This window comes from Gallus gallus, chromosome 12 (genome assembly GCF_016699485.2).
Source record: "Gallus gallus isolate bGalGal1 chromosome 12, bGalGal1.mat.broiler.GRCg7b, whole genome shotgun sequence".
NCBI classification, from domain to species: Eukaryota; Metazoa; Chordata; class Aves; order Galliformes; family Phasianidae; genus Gallus; species Gallus gallus.
The window spans coordinates 19,919,343-19,939,046 of record NC_052543.1 but is presented as its reverse complement, the minus strand read 5'-3'; the positions used below and the strand labels follow the sequence as shown (position 1 = coordinate 19,939,046).

At 35.2% G+C, this 19,704-nt stretch overlaps 1 protein-coding gene across 12 annotated transcripts in view; it reads left to right on the top strand.

Moving 5' to 3' along the window:
• The window catches only part of NR2C2 (nuclear receptor subfamily 2 group C member 2), a 37,745-nt gene that overhangs the window by 17,661 nt on the left and 380 nt on the right, over positions 1 to 19,704 (top strand). For 7 of the 12 annotated variants that reach the window (XM_040646752.2, XM_414462.8, XM_040646753.2 and 4 more), the window contains 9 exons: positions 243 to 390; positions 1,292 to 1,385; positions 1,783 to 1,916; positions 3,670 to 3,847; positions 4,766 to 4,887; positions 5,376 to 5,515; positions 6,154 to 6,291; positions 7,796 to 7,901; positions 10,725 to 19,701. In XM_040646752.2, coding sequence (XP_040502686.1) covers positions 243 to 390; positions 1,292 to 1,385; positions 1,783 to 1,916; positions 3,670 to 3,847; positions 4,766 to 4,887; positions 5,376 to 5,515; positions 6,154 to 6,291; positions 7,796 to 7,901; positions 10,725 to 10,899 — 1,235 coding nt within the window. In that variant the 3' untranslated portion in view covers positions 10,900 to 19,701. Of the gene's footprint in view, positions 1 to 242; positions 391 to 1,291; positions 1,386 to 1,782; positions 1,917 to 3,669; positions 3,848 to 4,765; positions 4,888 to 5,375; positions 5,516 to 6,153; positions 6,292 to 7,795; positions 7,902 to 10,724; positions 19,702 to 19,704 lie in introns of those variants that run through there. The other 5 variants (XR_005839445.2, XR_005839446.2, XR_005839448.2 and 2 more) reach the window with 5 other exon arrangements.

Below are 19,704 nucleotides of genomic sequence, written 5' to 3'. Positions count from 1 at the left end.
AGCTTTGTCTCTAGTTTAGGAAACTTAAATGATCAGTCTGTGCCTTTGTCAGTTAAGATTTACTTAGACACAAATATAGTGAAATTGGAAGTGTTTCTTTGGTCTTTATAATAAATTTCATGCTGAACGAACTCAACACTGTAGTTATTTAAACAGAAATCCTACTATTTGAGTTTTACTTTTTTAGTAATATTCATTTGAATGATTTTCTTTCAAATCTGCATGTTTATATCTTCATATAGCTGTTCAAAGTGAAAGAAAACCTTTTGATGTGCAGCGTGAAAAACCAACCAACTGTGCAGCTTCCACTGAAAAAATATATATCAGAAAAGACCTACGAAGCCCTCTAATAGCAACTCCAACGTTTGTTGCAGATAAAGATGGGGCACGGTAAGTAAGTCAATATAAAACATGTCTTGCTTAAGGTTATTTGTGCATTGCAGGCACGGCTATGTTTTTTTTTCCCCTACACTCTAAAGCACTGACTAAAAAAAAAGTTCCAGTTTTGGTTTTCCATTACCAAGACCAGCCTAGTATCTTCTGTTCATCATCAATGTCTTTGTCTGAGTACAGTTGGATGGTTTTAAGTTAGGAGCTGTTGCTTGTGTCAAAGCGCAAGCAGGACAAATATGTGAAATGCAAGTAAAAAAACACGGAGACTTACCAATGCAGTGGATTCATGTGTGCACTTTTCTGAAATCAGGTCCACAAATAGCAGACTTCAATGTTCCCCTTCTTGAAGACAGTAGTAAAGAGCCTTCAGTGACAGATAATTCAAATCCCAAAAGACTGCAAACAGTTTGTAAACAGACTGTAAACCTGCTGTTTCCTTTTGCTGTATGGAAGATGACCTTTAAGGGTCCCTTCCAACTCTAAGGATTCTATGATTCTGTGAACTTTCCATGATACTATGATATTCCTGTCTGTTTTTTATGTTCTCAGTTTTCTCCATAGGGAGTCGGTGAAAATACACGAGTATGGTTTAATATCATAATAAATAGAAGCAGATTTTTTTTTCCTGTATAAAATAGAACTCAGTATAATATACCGCATTTTGGAAGCTATTGCTCCAGTTTGTGTGTGTGTATAGGATCTCAAAATTCAGAATGTATGTATGTATGTGTGTGCATGAGTTACACTCATGCATATTTTTTGGATAAATGAAACAACACAATTTCATGAAACTGGTAATCTTTTTTTTTTTTTTTTAAATATCCTGAAGTGCTGTTACACGTTCTTCCTATGGATTGTAGGTACCACTAACTGTCACATGGCTTATGGTTTTCAACAGGTCTGCAGGTCTTCTTGATCCAGGAATGCTTGTGAATATTCAACAGCCTTTGATCAGGGATGATGGTACCATTCTCCTAGCTGCTGACTCTAAGGTATGTATTCTTTCTATTACATTCTGAACATATTGATATATACAAACTGTTTTAGCAATGTACATAAACACAAATCATTCTTACACTTGAGAGGAAAAGGTTGGGGTAAGTCTGAAAATCTGTAGAAATGCAGATAAAATAAGTTCATCAACAGAGACATTTCTTTTCACACTTACTTACACCATAGCTAGTTCCCTGTAGGTTATGTCAACAGAGGTTGTGATTTAGGGTTTAAAGTTCATTGTCAATCACATGTGAACCATTGTAGGTGATCACAAAATAGAAAAGTACATAGGAGTAAAAAGAACACAAAGATTAAAAATGTCAAAAAAAAAAAAAAAAAGGTATGATGTAGCATCTGTAATTCTGATCCACTAATATGGTTCTTCCTTTTTAGGCTGAGACAAGCCAGGGTGCTTTAGGAACACTAGCAAATGTTGTAACATCTCTTGCTAACCTCAGTGACTCACTAAATAATGGAGATACTTCTGAAATTCAACAAGAAGAGCAATCCGCCAGTGAGATTTCACGGTATGCATCTTAATTTAGCACTTTGTATTTTGTATAGTGCATACTTACACTCATTCATTGAAGTAATTTGGTGTTGTGATACCAAACACAGTAGAGATTGCCCGGTACTGTGAAATATAAAAAACAATTCTTTGGAAATCTGGACTTGACTGTTGTCTCAGCCTGTAGTCTGCTTGTGATGAACTGTGTTATGTGTTATAACAATAGCGGTCTGAGGCTAAAGCAGATTTCATACTAAGAAAAATAAGAATAGAATATAACTATAGAATGGAAAAGACCTTCAAGCTCAATGAGTCCATCTATCAGTCTCACCTACCAATACCATGGTCTCACCTCACTATACCATGTCCTTTAGTGCTGCATCCATATGTCTCTCAAATATCTCAAGGGATGAGGATTCCACCACTTCTGTGGGCAGCCTCTTTCAGTGCTTGAATAAGTGACTGGCTTGTGACCTTTAGAAACTGAGAATAGTCATACTTTGATACTGCTTTATTTGATTGGCTTGTTATATGGAAGCTTCTCCTGTGAAGTGTATGTTGACCTTAAAAAAAATTAACTCTTTTCCTTGGGGATCTGTATGATTTTTCTGTGAGATTGTACTGCCAAAATACCCATTGGTTAAAATAGGATAATTGTGGTTAAAGTAAGATGAATAAACTTTTTTTTTTTTAATTTAATGTTTAGAAGAAAATTGAAGATTGTATTAAATGAGGAAAAACAACACAATCTTGAGATTCTAGGGATAGGGTAATAGTGTTTTGTTGGGGGGGTATTGTTTTTTGGTTTTTCTTTTTTGTTTTTATTTTTATTTGTTGTTTTTGAAGGAAAACATAAGTTGGCAGTACAGAGAAATAACAAAAATACTTGGCCTCAAAACTGTCCAGTATTTCTCAAGTAGAAGATTTTTAAGAGGTGCTTTACTTCAGGCTCTTAAGTCTGTTGTTAACTGATACTTTAAAATACTTGTCACTGCAGCTTCTGCTTTTTTTTTTTAACCTCGTAGTCATCTTTTTCTGCTTAAAAAACAAGAATCCCACAACTTCTCAATAAAAATAGTGGCAGAACAACAGTATCAAATACCATTATACTATCCCTTAGTGTTTTAGTGGAGCATAAAATTCTGAATCTAAACCTAAGCTCAGTCATCATAAAAAGGGAATTTACACAGCCTTACTTCTGCAGTGGCCCAGCAACAGTTTGAGTATAAAGTATGGTATCTAGTCTTTCTTATATTACTGTCATAAGATTTCTAAGGCACTGTCCTCAGGAGAAGGAAATTGAGGTAAGTTTTTGAGGAGGGAATTGCAGAATTCACTGTTGCAAGAAATTGGTTAGTAATGACAGGGTCTACAGGATATTCTGCAGACCGCACATGGTCTTTGTGAAGATTCACATAAGCTATTACAAACTTCAGTGGTGAGAAGTGGGTAGTGAATGGTGAGTGGAAAAATCCTATTTATGAGTACAAACATTAGTTTAAAGCAAGTAAAGCATGATTCACAGTGTAGTAGAAAGTTTCTTTCCTTACTGGGAGATTTTTTAATTGGTTGTGTATTGGGCATTCCCAGTGTAACGTCCAAACAGTACAAAAGAACCAGGCTGGAATGAAAAATCTGGCCTCGTGTCTTAGGAAACAGTTCCCATTTATGTTAACTTCTGAGTGGGAATACCTTGTGTTTTACTTTACAGCTTCTTTGAAAATTTTTGAGAGTGTGAGGAAACACTCTTTCACTGTCATTCTTTATTGCAGGGCATTTGATACTTTGGCCAAAGCTCTCAGTACCACAGATGGTACAGCAGTTCCTAACTTGGCAGATGGGATGGATCCTACAGGAGGAGGGAATATTCATGTAATCAGTAGAGATCAGTCAACACCAATTATTGAAGTGGAAGGACCCTTACTTACAGATACACATGTTACATTTAAGGTATGTTTCTTGAGGTATCTTATTAACCATTAAAGACATAATCCAAAATGCAAGTTTTCTTTAGCAAAATTAAATGTAGCAATCTAGAATAACAACTGGTGTTTGAGAGAATCTAGTACTGTTTTCACTCTTGATGATCTATGCGATTATCACACATGATCTATGTAAAATGTATAAATGCTTTTTTCATAAGATATTTATTTCACTTTCCACTACAGTTGATAATCACTTTCCATATCATCCATATAGTACTGTCTTGCTTAGTTCACTTGTAGTTCTAGGTAATGGAGAACTTTTATTTAGAACATTTCTGTGTGTAACGAGAGGTTACAGTGCCTTTTTTGACTGCTTCAATTACACTAATCAAACAGGAACACATTGATGAGAGTTGTGGGAGAAACAATTACAATAATTGTTATCAGATTGCACTGTTTAAAGAGTTACAAAGATCATTACTGAAATAATAGTACCTAACATAGTCAAAGTTTAATCATAACCTACTTATTTCTATTAATGGTGTTTTGTGTTTGTAGATTCGTACTCTACCATTTTCCTATTTTAGGTTTTATTTTACTTTCAGAAAGCTTTAGAAAACAGTTTCATAGTACCACGATGTTAGTCAACGATGCAGCAATCTATGAAATACAAGTATACAGATTTGTTATTACATGAAAATAGAAACAATTCAGAATGAAACATCTGAACTTTCTTTCATGCTTTTTCTATCTCCCGTCCCCATTTTGCATTCCTTGCAAGTAGTAATGACTTATTTAGCAAAGTTTTACTTTGACAGTATCTTGTCACACAATTGCTTATGACAGACAGTGAGAGTAGCTTGAATGTTTTCAGTGGTTACTTCATTGATAATAAAAATTATTTTATACCTTAACTATACATACTGTACTCTACATTTTGCAGCTGACAATGCCCAGTCCAATGCCAGAGTATCTCAATGTACACTACATCTGTGAGTCAGCATCACGGCTACTTTTCTTATCTATGCACTGGGCTAGATCCATACCTGCATTTCAAGCACTTGGGTAAACAGACATTCTACTGTTGGTTTGCTTTCTAATTAATTAAAGCATTGACCTTAATGCTTTTGAACTATTTTGAATTTTTAAATGAGTGAATTGTTTAATTGTTACTGAATTCTTTAAAATGTGTGAAGGCTATACAATATTTTCTTTTTTGAACAGTAGTATAGATGGTGGCAGAGGAAGTGGTAACTACAATATCTGATGTTACTGCTTTTACGGAAGCAGCTGAATCAAAAGCAAGGACTTAATTTGTAGAAATAAATCTTGGTAAAGAATTGGTGAGCGCTGTTTTGCAGATAACCTGTATGGCTTCATGTAGCTGATCTATTACTTCTTTTTGCTTTTTGGAATACTTGTAATATGCTAATATAAGCTGTTTTAGTAAGGTTAACCCTTGTTACTGGTTCTTATAATTGATATATCATAAAGAGAGAGTAATACCAACCTGATATGAAAACTAACTTCTGCTAATTTTGTGTTGTTCATAGCCAGGAGTGTAATACAAGCCTTGTGCGTGCCTGCTGGAATGAGCTGTTTACCTTAGGCCTGGCACAGTGTGCACAAGTGATGAGTCTGTCAACTATCCTAGCAGCTATTGTCAACCATCTTCAGAACAGCATACAGGAAGGTATGTGTTCACTATGTGATTTTTATTTATGTTTAGTACAGGGTTGCAAAGTGGAGTTTGAATAACATTTCTCACAAAGCCTTTTCTAGTTGGTTGCAGAATTTTTCCCCCAGGATGCAGGAGAAAAAGCTGCCATCTTTACATGTCAAGTGGTGTTTTAAAGTACCAAATGTGTTGGGGAACAGTTAGGTCTGGGCTTGAACTGGTGATTGAGCTTCTGGTGAAGGGGTGTAGCTGGCCCAGGGAGCACAGGCAAAGTGTTGGCATCTGTGCCTTCCACTTGACCAGAAGGGGTGGACCCAGAGTGGAGCCACACTGGGCTCTTACAAGGGCCAGCCACTGAAGGGAGAACATCCCTTGGACCTACACTGCTTCCTGAGAAGGAGTGCTGCATAGCCAGAGATATCCCCTTCACTGGTTGGGTGAGTTCAACTCTTCTTCCTCTATTTGACCATTGGCCAACCTGTGAATACTTTGCCTGGTATTGCCAAGAACCTGTCAGAATTAATTTTGCTTCTTTGCGAGTGGAACAAAATGACACAAAATACTTTGATATGTCACTTGTTTCATAAAAAGAATGCTGTTTAATATATCAGATGCACTTGAGCTCACATGAAAAAAATATTACCTTTTTGTAGATAAGCTTTCTGGAGACAGAATAAAGCAAGTCATGGAACACATCTGGAAACTTCAAGAGTTCTGTAACAGCATGGCCAAGATTGATATCGATGGATATGAATATGCATACCTTAAAGCTATAGTCCTCTTTAGTCCCGGTAAGGAATATAGTAACAGTATTTATTTAAATAATAAGCATTCATATGTTAATGTTGTAGCAATGTTTTATGAGGCTCATGTCTTGAGATGAGAGTGTTCTGTTAAGCTGTGGATAAAATGAGTGATCCATAATGATTTATCACAAACAATATATATATTTTAAAAATAATTCTGGACCAACAAATTTGTGTTACTTACAACTCCAGTCTATCAAGTATTTCTTGTGAACCCAGTTTAGGAGACTAGACTATCAATTATCTTCAGCTGGTAAGTAATAAGTTATCAAGCAATATTAGTGAAGCAAATGGCAGGAAGGATTGGAAGAAAATACATTCTGAAAATGACAAGAAGAAATTGACTTCAGTGTTAATATTTTTAAGGCACTTGTAAGAGGAATGGTGTAATATAAGCAGAAGCACCGCTGTATTTTATATATGGAGCTTCTACCAAATCTCCAGAATTAAATGCAAGCCAGCTGTCTTCTGTCTTTCACCAAAATGACAGCAGATATAAAAAGCATGATCAATAGTATTTATGAGGTGAGGCTTTCCTTAAAGAAGACACTACAAATTTTCTGGAATTACAGAGTAGGATATTAAAAGAGGGGGAGCTTATAGTTTCTTCAGCACAGGGAGAGAGATGTTCCTAGGGTGCTGGAAGGTTAATTTGAAACTGCTTCACAAGCTGAGTGAAAGGGAAGGTCTCACCCTGAAACATAAATATCTTAAATTTAAGTAAATAATTTACCACTTTTGAGTTTAACAAAGTACCAAGAAAAGGAATATCTCGTTATCAGTCTTTTTTTTGTTACTTTTTGTTGTTTTGTTTGATGGTTGTTTTTGTTTATTGCTTTGATATTGTTTTTGTAATAAATTTCAGTTTAATTAGAAGATACCAGTGTCCTGAAATTGCTTTTGGAATTTTCCTATACATTTTATTATTAGATTTAGATTTATTAGGGCTTTTATGCAAATCTGAGGAGCAAGAAACTTTCCAAACTTAATATGGTTCTGTCCCATTTCTTTGCACGCAATGGTGAAAATATTGGGGCACAGTCAAATCTGTGATATTTCCAGTTTTTCTGATCATGTGACCCTCTTTGAGGTACAGAGCCAAGTGGAATTAAAACATGATACAATTTCAAGATCAAGAAGTCAATCTGTCAAGAAAAAAAATAGATATTACTCAATCTGCTCAGGTAATTAAAATTACAGAGGAAAACATGTTTTAAAAAGCAGAGTTAGAAACATAAACTGGGAATGTCATTGCCTGGTATATACCTATGAGATGAATCTTTTTCTGCTTTCTTGTGGATACAGCCTGCAATGGAGGGAAAGAGAGTATTGCACTTGTGAAGCCAGGAAGCAAATATTCAATTTAATGGTTTAAATTTATTCAACTATCATGATAAAAATCACAATACAATGTTTATATCATGTAAGTATGTGTACTTTGCAATGTAGAGGGAAACAATCGACATATAGAAATGTTTTGTTTCTTTAGATCATCCTGGTCTGAACAGTTCAACCCAAATAGAAAAATTCCAGGAGAAGGCACAGATGGAATTACAGGACTATGTGCAAAAAACGTATCCAGAAGATACTTATAGGTATTTATTGTCTATAGTACGCAAAACAATGTTGTGAGCTGTAGCTGGCAAAAGTACAAAATAGCATCATGATGTTGTAACTTCCTTTCTGACATCTGTTCTTTTTGACTATTGAGGTGAAACAGACAGAACCTTGTTCACAAAAGCAAGAAGGATCGTTTAAAGATAGAATGAAGCAAAAACTTTTTTTTTTTTCTTCCTAAGTAAGGCTTGGGTTTTGTTTGTGGTTTTTTTGTGTGTGGTTTTTTGGTTGTGTTGGGTTGGTTTGTTTGTTTGTTTTTAATCATGGAATGGATGAGTTGGAAGAGACCATAAAGACCATTAGTTCCAATCTCCCTCCCACTCCCGCTATATCAGGTTGCCCAAAGGCCCATCCAGCCTCATGTTGAACACTTCCAGCAGTGAAGCATCCACAGCTTCTCTGGACAGCCCATGCTAGTGCTTCACCACCTTCATAGTGGGGGGGAAAAAAAAATCTTTAAACGTACCCTTTTTTTAGTTTAAAATTGTTACCTCTTGTCCTGTTTGTTGTAGTTTGATGGTTTTTTTGTTTGTTTTTTGAGAATTTCATTTCCATATTTAGAAAAATAGATGGACTTACTGTCTATGTTAGAAGTCTCAAGTTCTTTAAGTCAGACTGCCTCCTTTTTCAAGTTAATTGTCAAGGAGGCTTTGAGATAATTAAAGGGATTATCATCTTTTAGCTATTTGTTAAGATACATGTGCAGAAAAATATTTATTTGGTTTAGAGATCTTGAAAAATTAAGGTTTATATGTAGAAAACAGTAAACAACTCATAATGTCCCATTATAAGAAATTCTCATTTCCTGCTTCTTTTCACTTTTTTCTTTTTTTTTTTTTTTTTTTTTTTTTTTACATTTCCAAGGGCTCGTCTTTGAAAGTACCTGATCTGTTTTTGTCTGCTCTTAGCTGTTTCTGTTTGTTACTTGCCTAGGAGTAAATAACTTCCAGTTATCTCCATCAAAATTGTTTTATTTTTGAATTTCACCAACAAGATCTTTCCTAATACTACAAGGGGAATTCCAGCTTCTGTCTAGTAATTGTACAATCACAGAATGGCTTGGGATGGAAGAGACTTCAAAAGACATTTAGTTTCAACCACCTGCTGTGGACTGGTTGTCCCCCACCAGCTCAGGCTGACCAGAGCCCTATCTGGGGATGGAGCAACCACTGCAACCACTGCTTCTCTGGGCAGTAGTGTCAGGGCCTCACTGCTCTGAGTGAAGAATTTCCCCCTAACATCTGACCTAAATTTCCCCTTTTACTTTAAAACCGTACCCCTTGCCTTTCATGGTCAGGTCATGGGAAAAGTCTGTATCCCTCCTGACTTTTAAGCTACTTTTTAGTACTGGAAGAACTGTGTTTGAACTTTATTTTACTCTGAGAGTCATTTCCATGTTAAAAATATACATATAATCATGTGATCTCTTATATTTAAGCAAGTTCTGAGGATTGTGTAACTTGGAGGAGGGGAGGGGGTGAAACTCTAAAAGAGCTTCTCCCATCTCAGAAACTGGTCTCTGCACTGATTCCATGGAGATAAGAGCTGTGTGAAGCATTAGGATTCCCAGTTAAATTCAATGGAGATGGAATTTGTGCTTCAGAAATATCCTCAGATCCAACATTGTTCTTCCATATACAGTTGAATTATTCTGATTTTGCAAATGAGAGGTGAACTGTCATAAGAAGAAATACAGGATTTGTTCTATATACTTAATTTTCTTAGTAGTAGGCTCCAGAGTGAAGATTAGAGTTGCATTTCCAAAACGCTATTTTGTATTTTATGTCGTTTAGCTTTATCTGTGTGTGAATATGGAGCTGTAGAGTACAAATCTGATTACTTCTGAGCAACTGAACGCTAGGACAAATTTAATTAGAAGCACAGGTGCCGTCATTATCACAAAATAGCACTGTCTTGAATCTTTTTGCAGTTTTCCTCTAAGGTTTACTAGATGTGGTCTATTATTTGAATGGTTTTTATGTATTCCCTGTAGACAGTCTAGCATTCCAATGGCTTGTGTTCAGTGTTGCCTAAGTTTTGCAATTTCATACCTCCAACTCAAAAAATGTATTTATTTTGGCAATTTTGATATATATATCTGCCATATACACACAGCAGATATGCTTCCAACATGGTTCTCGTTTTAAGATGGAAAAGTGCACTAGAAGTCCAGAAGTGTAATGTGATCACTTCATTATATTGGATGTTCGTTAAAATCCTTATAGACAAAAAACACACCATTTGGAAGTATGTATAAATAGCACACCCCTCCAAATGAATTTTCTCATCAGAAGCAGATTCTCTAATTTCTTTTTATACATATCCAGTGCCCTTATTGCTGTTTGGCTTGTCATTAAGTTGCTAGGAAACTGAGGACTACACTGTTTATGGTTTCAATTCTAAATAATCGTTTGGCTCTTAAATTGTGCAAATGTCAGTGCATTAGGTAGTAGGAATATTACTCATCTTAACATTGTCATGGGCTATGAGGTGCTTCCAGAGCTGAGAATTTCAGAAGCAGAGCAGAAGAATGTGTGTTTGTACATACACATTTACATCTACAAAGGGCAATAATATGTCCCCTTCATCAAAGAAGCACTAAAAAAGGTGGACACTTTCCATTTCACTTGCAGGATAGAGGATTAATAGTTTTTTTTTAATGGTAGCTGAATTAGTTTTAATTTCCTCTTTACTCTCATTCGTCTGTTCTGGTAATAACAATAGCAGATGCAGCTTTTTAGCCACACAGTATTTTTAACTTGAAATTTGTGTATTTATAATTTGCTGAACTTCTTTTTCAGGCTAGCCCGGATTCTAGTTCGCCTGCCAGCACTTAGGCTGATGAGCTCTAGCATTACTGAGGAACTATTTTTTACTGGTCTCATTGGAAATGTTCCAATTGACAGCATAATCCCCTACATTCTCAAAATGGAAACAGCAGAATATAATGGTCAAATAACTGGCACATCCGCATAGGGGGAACAACACAATTTGACGGATCAAAGTAATTTTCACAAAAATGTACAATTAAGAAGTTAAAAGAATAGCATTTTGGTATGTACAAATATTTCCAACTTGTTACTGTTTACTATCAGATTTCTCTTTGTCTGTTTGCTAACACTGACAAGATTGAAGTAGCTATTAAAAGAGCTGCTCTGGGACCTTTTCTGCCATAAGGAGTATTTCTGTGCCTTTCATTCAAAAGGCTATAGGTTACTGAACTTACTTTTCATGTGCTCTGTATTTAGAAATTATCAGTGGTTAAAAATAGAGTTTTTATAATATCGGAGATGAGTAATAAGATTTCTTCAAAAGTAAAAATGAACAGTATAGGTAGATTTAAAAATATCCTTGGAATTAATATCTAATAATTGCCAGGGTATAATACTAGCACTTTGTAAGCACTTCTTATCAAAGCGATATTATCAACATCCTGCTTATAAGTAGGAAGAATGAAAAAATTGCATATGTCCGTAGTAAAAAATGCTAGTGATTTCTGTGAAACTGTAGAATGCTACAGGAGACAATCATTTATTCCACAAAAAATCACTTGCTTTTATGTTATACATCAAATAATAATGTGGATTCTTGGATATCCATGTCATAAGGAACTATATTGTTAAATTAGTGCAGTTGTTATTAACAGCATGAATTGATCATAGTGACTGCTACCTACTACAGAAACTACCAAAACCAGGAGGAAAAAAAAAAGTTTCTTTCTACAGTAATGGTGAATTATTCAGGTTCCTTAAAGTTTCTGTTCAGCTCAACATTTATGATAAATTTTATTCTAATAGGAGGCCTTTTGATTGTGGAGAATAATCAGTCATTAACTGGAAGAGCAGTTGTTTTGAAATAGAGATGCTCTTTTAGAATGCTCTGAATATCTACAAATTTGATCCTTCTGTCTGTACTCCTGCACACTCGCTCATCCAGAAAAACCTGTAAAACAGAACTGGCTGTCAACAAGAGTATGTCATAAAGCTCTCATAACTTTTTCTGCTCCCCTTATTAGACAAAGCACTCCCAGTTCTGCAATGTTTTCAGCCTTCTTTTGGCTCAGTTTGAAAATGAAGTATAGTTGGGACTTACAATTTTATGTACGATTGCAGTTAATGACTGATAGAAAGTGATAAAATGAACGACTTTTTTAATAGCCCAGAGTGATGAGCCATCAACATGCTTTCTTGTACTGGTCATTACCTGCTAGCTTTTAGTTTAGTATAATTTATTATTTTATTATTATTGACATTGAGTATTTTAAACAAAGTGTTTTGTTTCTTAAAAAAAAAAACAAAAAAAAACCATGGTGGTGAAGACCTTCATCTGATCCTGGCATGTTAGATGCATCAATTAGTTTAATTATTTGTATAATAGAGATGTTCTCTATTGGCATAATTTTATGTGACAAAAATCTAATTCAGCACTTTTTTTTTTTTTCTTCCAGTAGTGACGCTTATTCAGGAACACCAACCAGATTGGTGTTTTTGTCTTTTAAGTCTGAGTTGTAGCAAAGACCTGAAGCAGGTCTACATAAAGCTTCTGATGTAATAAAAAGTTCTGATCTGGTATACTTGCTTCTCATTAGAAGACTCACATTTGTACAACTCATTATGACGTGAGTGTTACATGACTACAAAGGCTATGTAATTTTAGTTTCTGGATGCATTAAGATCTTGTACAGTCACCATTGTTAGAACATTCATGTTCTCTAAAGGGTTTAACAAGAAGTCCAGTATACATGTGGAGATCTGTAATATTGCACTTACTTCTCTCTTAGCTTTTGCTGTATTGAATGAAATTGTATTTTTAATGTGGTAGAAGGCCTGCATTCTGAACCTTAAGTCAACTGGAATGCAAGACTGTACTAGTTGTTACATTGCAGTATGACTTAGTGTGATTCTGTCAGCACACCTGGTGCAGAGTCCCTATTTTGAAGGTAGGAGAACTAAAAGTAGGAGCTTTATCAACAACAAAAGTAGTACTTACCTTGGAAAACTTTGTGGCTGGTTTTGTTAAAACTCTAAATTTTATGGCATTATGTCATTGTTCTAAATGTGGTATGCATTCAATTTGTGATGTTTTTCATTGAAAAAAAAAATTCCTCCAATATTTTGTAAAATTCATTTAAGCAACTAAGTAGGTATTGTTAAGGAGAAATGAAATATTCCTGATCACAGAAGCTAGACATAGGATTTTACTTTTCAAATTTGAATATGCACCTGATAGCTTTTCATGTCAAGAATCATTTTCACTTCCGTTTTTCAAGTAAAAGGGTCCCATTTTCAGTGCAGAAATTTGTTTTCCTCATTTCTCCTACTCAGACTGTGACCGTAGTTGTCCAGGGAACAAAATAAAGCCCACTGTAAGTTTTTTGGGGGGTACAGGAGGGTCATATGAAGTAAAACTTAGTATATGCATTTGTAAATCATAACAGTAAATACCATGCAGCTCTGTTTACATATAAACTACAGAACCCAAAAAATACAAGGCCACATAATATCCTCAATACATCTCCATTATTGCCTAACTTTGCAAATAGTTCCTTGGACTTTTAACAATATTTTACCTAGGATAAAAAACTAATGTGTGCAAATTAAGTTAACCACAGTGCAACCCATATCTAGGGCTTAAATAATGAAGCAGTTCCATAGTTTAGGTTATATCAGTCTTAAAAGCCTTTCTTTGTTTACCATCATCAGCATGACTGGCTGTCTTGCATTAGTCACAACCATTATATATCAGTCCTTTTTGCTATTAATGAAAAATGTACTTTCCCTAACTATACACTAATTTGATTCTGAGCCTAACAGCTGGCATTCTGGAAGTTTGGACAGCAGATAGTAAGTAGATCCTTCAGCTTAAATATTCAGAGTCTAAACTGTTTTGTATATTTGGGTGCTAACTGTAAATACTAAAGTAGTTGTGATAAATAACCTAACACTTCTTTCCCACGTGCTGCTGAAGGGCTGTTACAAAAATGAGTCAAAGGTTTGGCATGTGAATGAGCCACTGAAAGCAATTGCTGCCATATGAAACCATATTCTCCAGTGGGAATAGGACTCCTTTGCACTAAATTTCAAGTGTTATCTGGCAGCAAAGCTATTTTAGTTCATTCAAAGAAATGTTTTTCTTTCCTCTACCTGTCCACTAATATAAGCTAGATGTTCTAAAGATGCAGAACTGACAGAGAGATTCTTTCTGCCAACAGTGAAGGTGTTCCTTGCTAGCAACCTCAGGAGACACAGGAAATAAGGAAAATAGAGCAGATACAATTTTTATGAGATCCATGTTTATCATTTTTCACTTTATAGTGATTGAGTTTTCAGGCCAGTCTAACATAATGAAGGCAGAAGAGCAGACATGGTACAGCTGCAAGCTTAAGAGAATTTTAAACTCATTACCTAGTTTGCAGCTAAGCTGCATCATAAATTCTGATCCCTTATAATCCATCTGTTAAATTAGGAGAAAAACATTGGTACTGCAAAAAGTACTACAACGCTAATGTAGTTAGTGTCATTTCTGAGTTTGCCAGTGAGTGGAAAGCAGTCACAGACTGATGTTATTAACTTGTCTTTTAAATGAGTTTCACTTCGTTTCTTTTTTGCAAGTGCAGCCTTTTGCTTGTGAATAGGGAACAGGATTTTTTTTTTTTACATTATTGTAAAATTCCTGAAAAATGATTTCTTGACTTTTAAGTATTGAAATAAGTCATTTTCATATAGGCCTAATAAAGGCCAAAATTGTTTACAGAACTAGACTCAAAAAGGATCACAGTTCAGAGGTAGTTCTAAGAAAACTGTCATCTCTCTGAAGCTTGACTTAGTGCCTAAAATATACTCTTCAAAATCTTCCACATCCTGTTTCTGCTGCTCGTGAAATGAAAATAATATAACTTGGTGGAAAAATAGCAATGAAGTATCCGATTAGATGGAACAGAACTTGTTTATGTGCATATATTGGTAATAATTCATTCAGAAAATCGTTAGAATTCTGAACTGACTAAGACTGGTATGTACAGGGAGTGCTAATAAGGCAGTAATATCCATGGTCTGTGCACTTTGTTTCCTAATTCTTGAGAGGAATGGATTTAGATCTTGTAGATGAAAAAGAACAATGACAGATGACAGTAGTATTTGGAGTTAGCTTTGAGATGATTATTTTTATTGCAATTGTGAGAAAGACAGAAAGGCATTCTAATTTACATACATTGGATTAATGAGATTCAGTACAAGGCCGCCTGCATAAGTCACTTTTCTCTGCCTATCTACACTTCTTAGAAATGAAATACAGTGCTTTTAGTGCAGGTGGAGATATTCTGCTGTGAAACAGGTGGGGAGGAAAAAAAAAAAAAAAGAAAAAAAGGAAAAAATAATCTCCAGGAATTTTAAGTGAGATCCTTGGAAGTGTACAAGACTCTATTTTAGCTGCCTTGAACTCACTGAATCACAGAATTGTGGGGAGCTGGATGGGGTCTCTGAAGATCATGTAGTTCAACTCCCAGCTAAAGCAGGTTCCCCAAAGGAGATTACAAAATGTTAATTAAGAAGGCTCAGATTTCATAGCACTCTGAGACATGGAAGTATTGTTTGTCTTTGTTGATTACTTGGTATCATTTACAAAGGGATTTTTTTAAACCATCATTTTGAAGCACTTGGCCCTCAGGGCAGCAATAATGTAAATAGCACTGACTCAAGGTTTCTGTACTGAAAACAGCTGTCTCTGCATTCTCTTTATGCCTTCAGCAGAAGGCATATTTTGCAGTGTGATTGGGAAAATAAGCCAGGACCAAGATTTCCAGGTCAAACCAGTCTCCTGAGTTTATCTTCTTTGATAGAGACTTTAAGACACCTTAGTATTTTCATTGTTATATATAATACAAAGCATTTTTCACTGATTTCTGAATTTCACTGAGGATGATGGAGATGCCAGTGTGTTTCCCCAGCCATTAAAATTAAGAGGTAGCCAGAAAAGGGGAACTTAGCAGGTTCAGAATTCTACCAAAGAAGTAGTGATCAAACCTGCTTTCTGCAATAACAGTACTGATGAGGGAGACCTGTTTGAACTGGGTGATGGGAGTGGTAGAACTGGTGGCTCAATCTAACGTACACTTCTAGCAAGTGTTTTAGCCAACTAAACTCTGTGAGTTATGATAGTATAATTGTCCAGTTCCACAGCATTTAAGGTGCTTATAAAGTAAAAATGAAACTCAGTGTAGCCTATAAATGATGTGAGTGCCCAGCTATCAGTTCTATGAACACTGCTTAGTGAGGAGAGGACAGGTACACCAGTAAATACCTGTAAGATCAAATTCCCCAGGCAAAAAATAAATATATATATATATATATATGTATATTGTTTTTCTATATGAAACCTTTTTCCTCTCCTTCACTTATTCTTTAGAGCACAAAAACAGGGTAGGTTGGTTCTTTTCAACTCTGCTCTTGCCACATAATTGAAGGAGCAGAAATAACACATGAACGAGTTCCCCATCGTCCCAGTTGTATGGCAAGAGTGGTAAACAACAGATGTGGTGACAGTTTGCCCTGATGATAAATATGAGCCTGTTGTGGCAGCAGCACACAACATCTTTAAACCCAATACCTCAATTTATCCAGGTAGAATTAGCAATGTGAAGCCATGTTCAGCCCAAAGGAGAAAAAGGGTGGAGAAAGGTCAAATTGTCAGCATCTGCTGCATCTTGAGTGTCAGAAAATGATTTTTAAACTGGCTTTGTATGAAAATTACTGAGAAGGCATGGTAAAGGGCAGTGTAAGTGGAAAATGCTTCTTGCACTTTTTGGTTCTAAGGTTGCTGAGTTATTTTATCAGAAAGTCTCCTAAATTAAACTCAGGCTTATTGTTCGACTGAAAATGCTATAAACCCTCTTGTTTGACAATGATACAATCCTGCATTTGCTCCAATTAAAATTATCAACATTATATGGGAAATTACGTGTGCAAAAATATTGTGTATACCAAAGGTGCAAGTTAGAACTTTTAAGAATTTTACTTTAAGTCTAAATATTAGACTAGAAAAACATCCAGCCCCAAAAATTACCTTGAGTTGTTTTTTGTGTGAATCCTAAGTTCATCACAAATAATGTTTTCATAATGTTCCATAACTCCTATAGCCCTTTTTATTTTCTGAGTTGCATGAATGCTTTGAAAATAGGAAAATGGCTTATTCTTAAATTCATGCTCTTCTTCCTCCCCCCCCCCCCCCCTTTTTTAAGTGAATTTGATATTTTTACAAATCTTTACTTTGTGCCTCCCACCATTGTATGTTTCTGCATGTCCAATACTAAAACTCACTCAAACAGCTAATGCCTATGTACATAGTGTATGTGTATGAATGTATATGTGTTTATAAGTCTAAATATATTATGTACAGTGTATATATAGTGTGTAGTGTATGTAAATATGTACATATATGTAGCTAAATATTCCTGATGTTCTTTGTTAAAACTTCGCATTTGTTTTCTAATTCAGAGCTACTTAATTTTCATTTCTTAGCCCAAACTAAGCCTGGCTTAAAGCAGGTGAACACCCATGAATTTCAGAGCTTTGCCCTTTTATCTAACCCCAGCTTGAGTTTGGTATTTTCTCTTCAATACTCACAAATACATTCAGTGAAGCTTCTAGCTTTTTCATTATTCCCTTCACCTTCTCTCATTTGGTGGGTGGAGTGAGCCAGTAGAGTTGGTAGAGCCTGAAATATCTGTTAAAAATAAATGTTTAAAAAAAAAACAACACCAAACACTACAGTCATACTTCCATATTTTCAATATATACTTATTCTCTTTCGGACTTCTGAGACTGCTTTTTTGTAAAGTTTTATTCCACAGTGAAACATTGTAAGGGTTTTAAGTCTTCAGCTGTAGTTAATTGGAAGAGAACAGTGTTTCCCTGCATCACTGAACAGTAGCACTCAGAATAGCATGCAGCTGATGCCATTTAAAAACGTAATACCGAACAAAACCAAGTTTGTTGTTTATTACTAAAGCTGTTATCTGTTTTCAAGTTCTATCCTTTTCTGAAACTGCACTCTGTGCAGATCTTGCAGTGTGTGAAGTCTCCATTAACAGTGGGAACTGGGCACACCAAGCATTTGTGAAATTAGACTTGAACAAAGTCTGTTATGCATAGGGAATGTTCAGATATCTAAATTATCAAAATACAGGACGTTCTTGTTCATTTTCCCTTCTGATGACTTGAAGGTATGTGAGTAAGCCTGTAGAAGTAATGATATTAACTTTTTTTTAAGGCATTTTTACAGACTGTCTAGGGGAGTAGTTTAAGCATGTCTCTTGTATTAAAGGTGAAGTGGAATTTTCTGGGCATTTACCTTATAGACTCAATGTTGTGAGGACTTGTGCGCATTTAACTTTGAGCAGATGGGCAGACACCAATAAAAATACAGTGAGTTTCTTGCATGCTTAAAGTAAAGCACAAGTCTCTTTCAGAGTCAGGCTGTGTGTGTAAAATCTTTGCTATGAAGAATGCTAGGAATGATCTCTTGTTTCTTGCTATATTGTTTAGTAAGCATTTGTTTGTAAGCTCTTGTTTTAAATATAGAACTTGTAAAGCATCCATGTTTGATGTTTCAAGTCCTATTTGTGAGATCTTCAGCAGGAAAATTATTTAAATTAATGGCAGGAATTCCTGCAACAGATGGTCCTTCATTGGTGTCATGACAATCAGTGTGGTCTGTATAATGCTTCCTTTCCTCTTTAAAGGCTGAATGGAAACTTGAATGTCTCTTAATTAATGTCATTGTAAAGTTTTAAAGGTTAGGAAATGGACTGCTGAGGTATTGATGTGAACTGAATCTATTTAAACATTCAATTGTGAATTTGTTTTATACACATGTTTGAATTGTTTTATTCTGAAGAACAAAATGTGCTCAGATTTAAGTGACAGTAAAGCAGATGTTGTAATATTCTACAGGAACTGTGGAATGTGTAATCGGCTTTCTGTATTTGATCACAGAAAACAAAAGTCTAAGAAGCACACGTTGCCAGGTATCCAGCACTCCTGAATGATTGGCATCTTGTACATTTTTTAATGATCTTAAGTAAACAGTAATGAAGCACAGATCCATTTTAAGGTATTTTCTACAATTGTGGATTAGAAGTAATATAATTCATGAATTAAGAGTATATTTAAGAAAAAAACATGTTGCTTACATAGCATATGTTTCATCATAAATGAAGTTAAGATAAAAATGTGGGAATGTTCTTCAATTAATCTGTACTCCAAAACATTTGCAGCCAGTGTTCGAGCAGTTCTTGTAACTGAGGAACTGTGCATTGCATCCGTGTTGTATCCACGTGGCCTATCAGACAGTACTGGGCGCCTGCCAAAATAGCTCGTTTTTATAAAAGGAATAATCTGCTTTTAATTCTTTGGGATACTTTTTGGAAATCTGCTTACTACCCTTAGAAAAGTATCATTTGTGCTATTAGATTTCAAATTCAGGTTTAAATATCACAGACATTACTCATTTCTCACAGCTTTTGTGAAATCATCATTGTATGTGTGATAGCCTATAAAAATAATAGCATGGTCTTTTTTTTTTAATATGAATTTTATACCTAATCAGCATCTTCAGTTCATGAAGAGGAATTTGCATTGTTGTGTTTATATAGAGTATTGCAGTGCATGGTTTAGCTTATGCATTTTATTAAATGCTGTTTAAGTGTGGCTTTATATTGTTGTGGCTTAGTACTACTACCTAAGTGAGATTTATACTATTAAAGTGAATTACAAATATAAATGT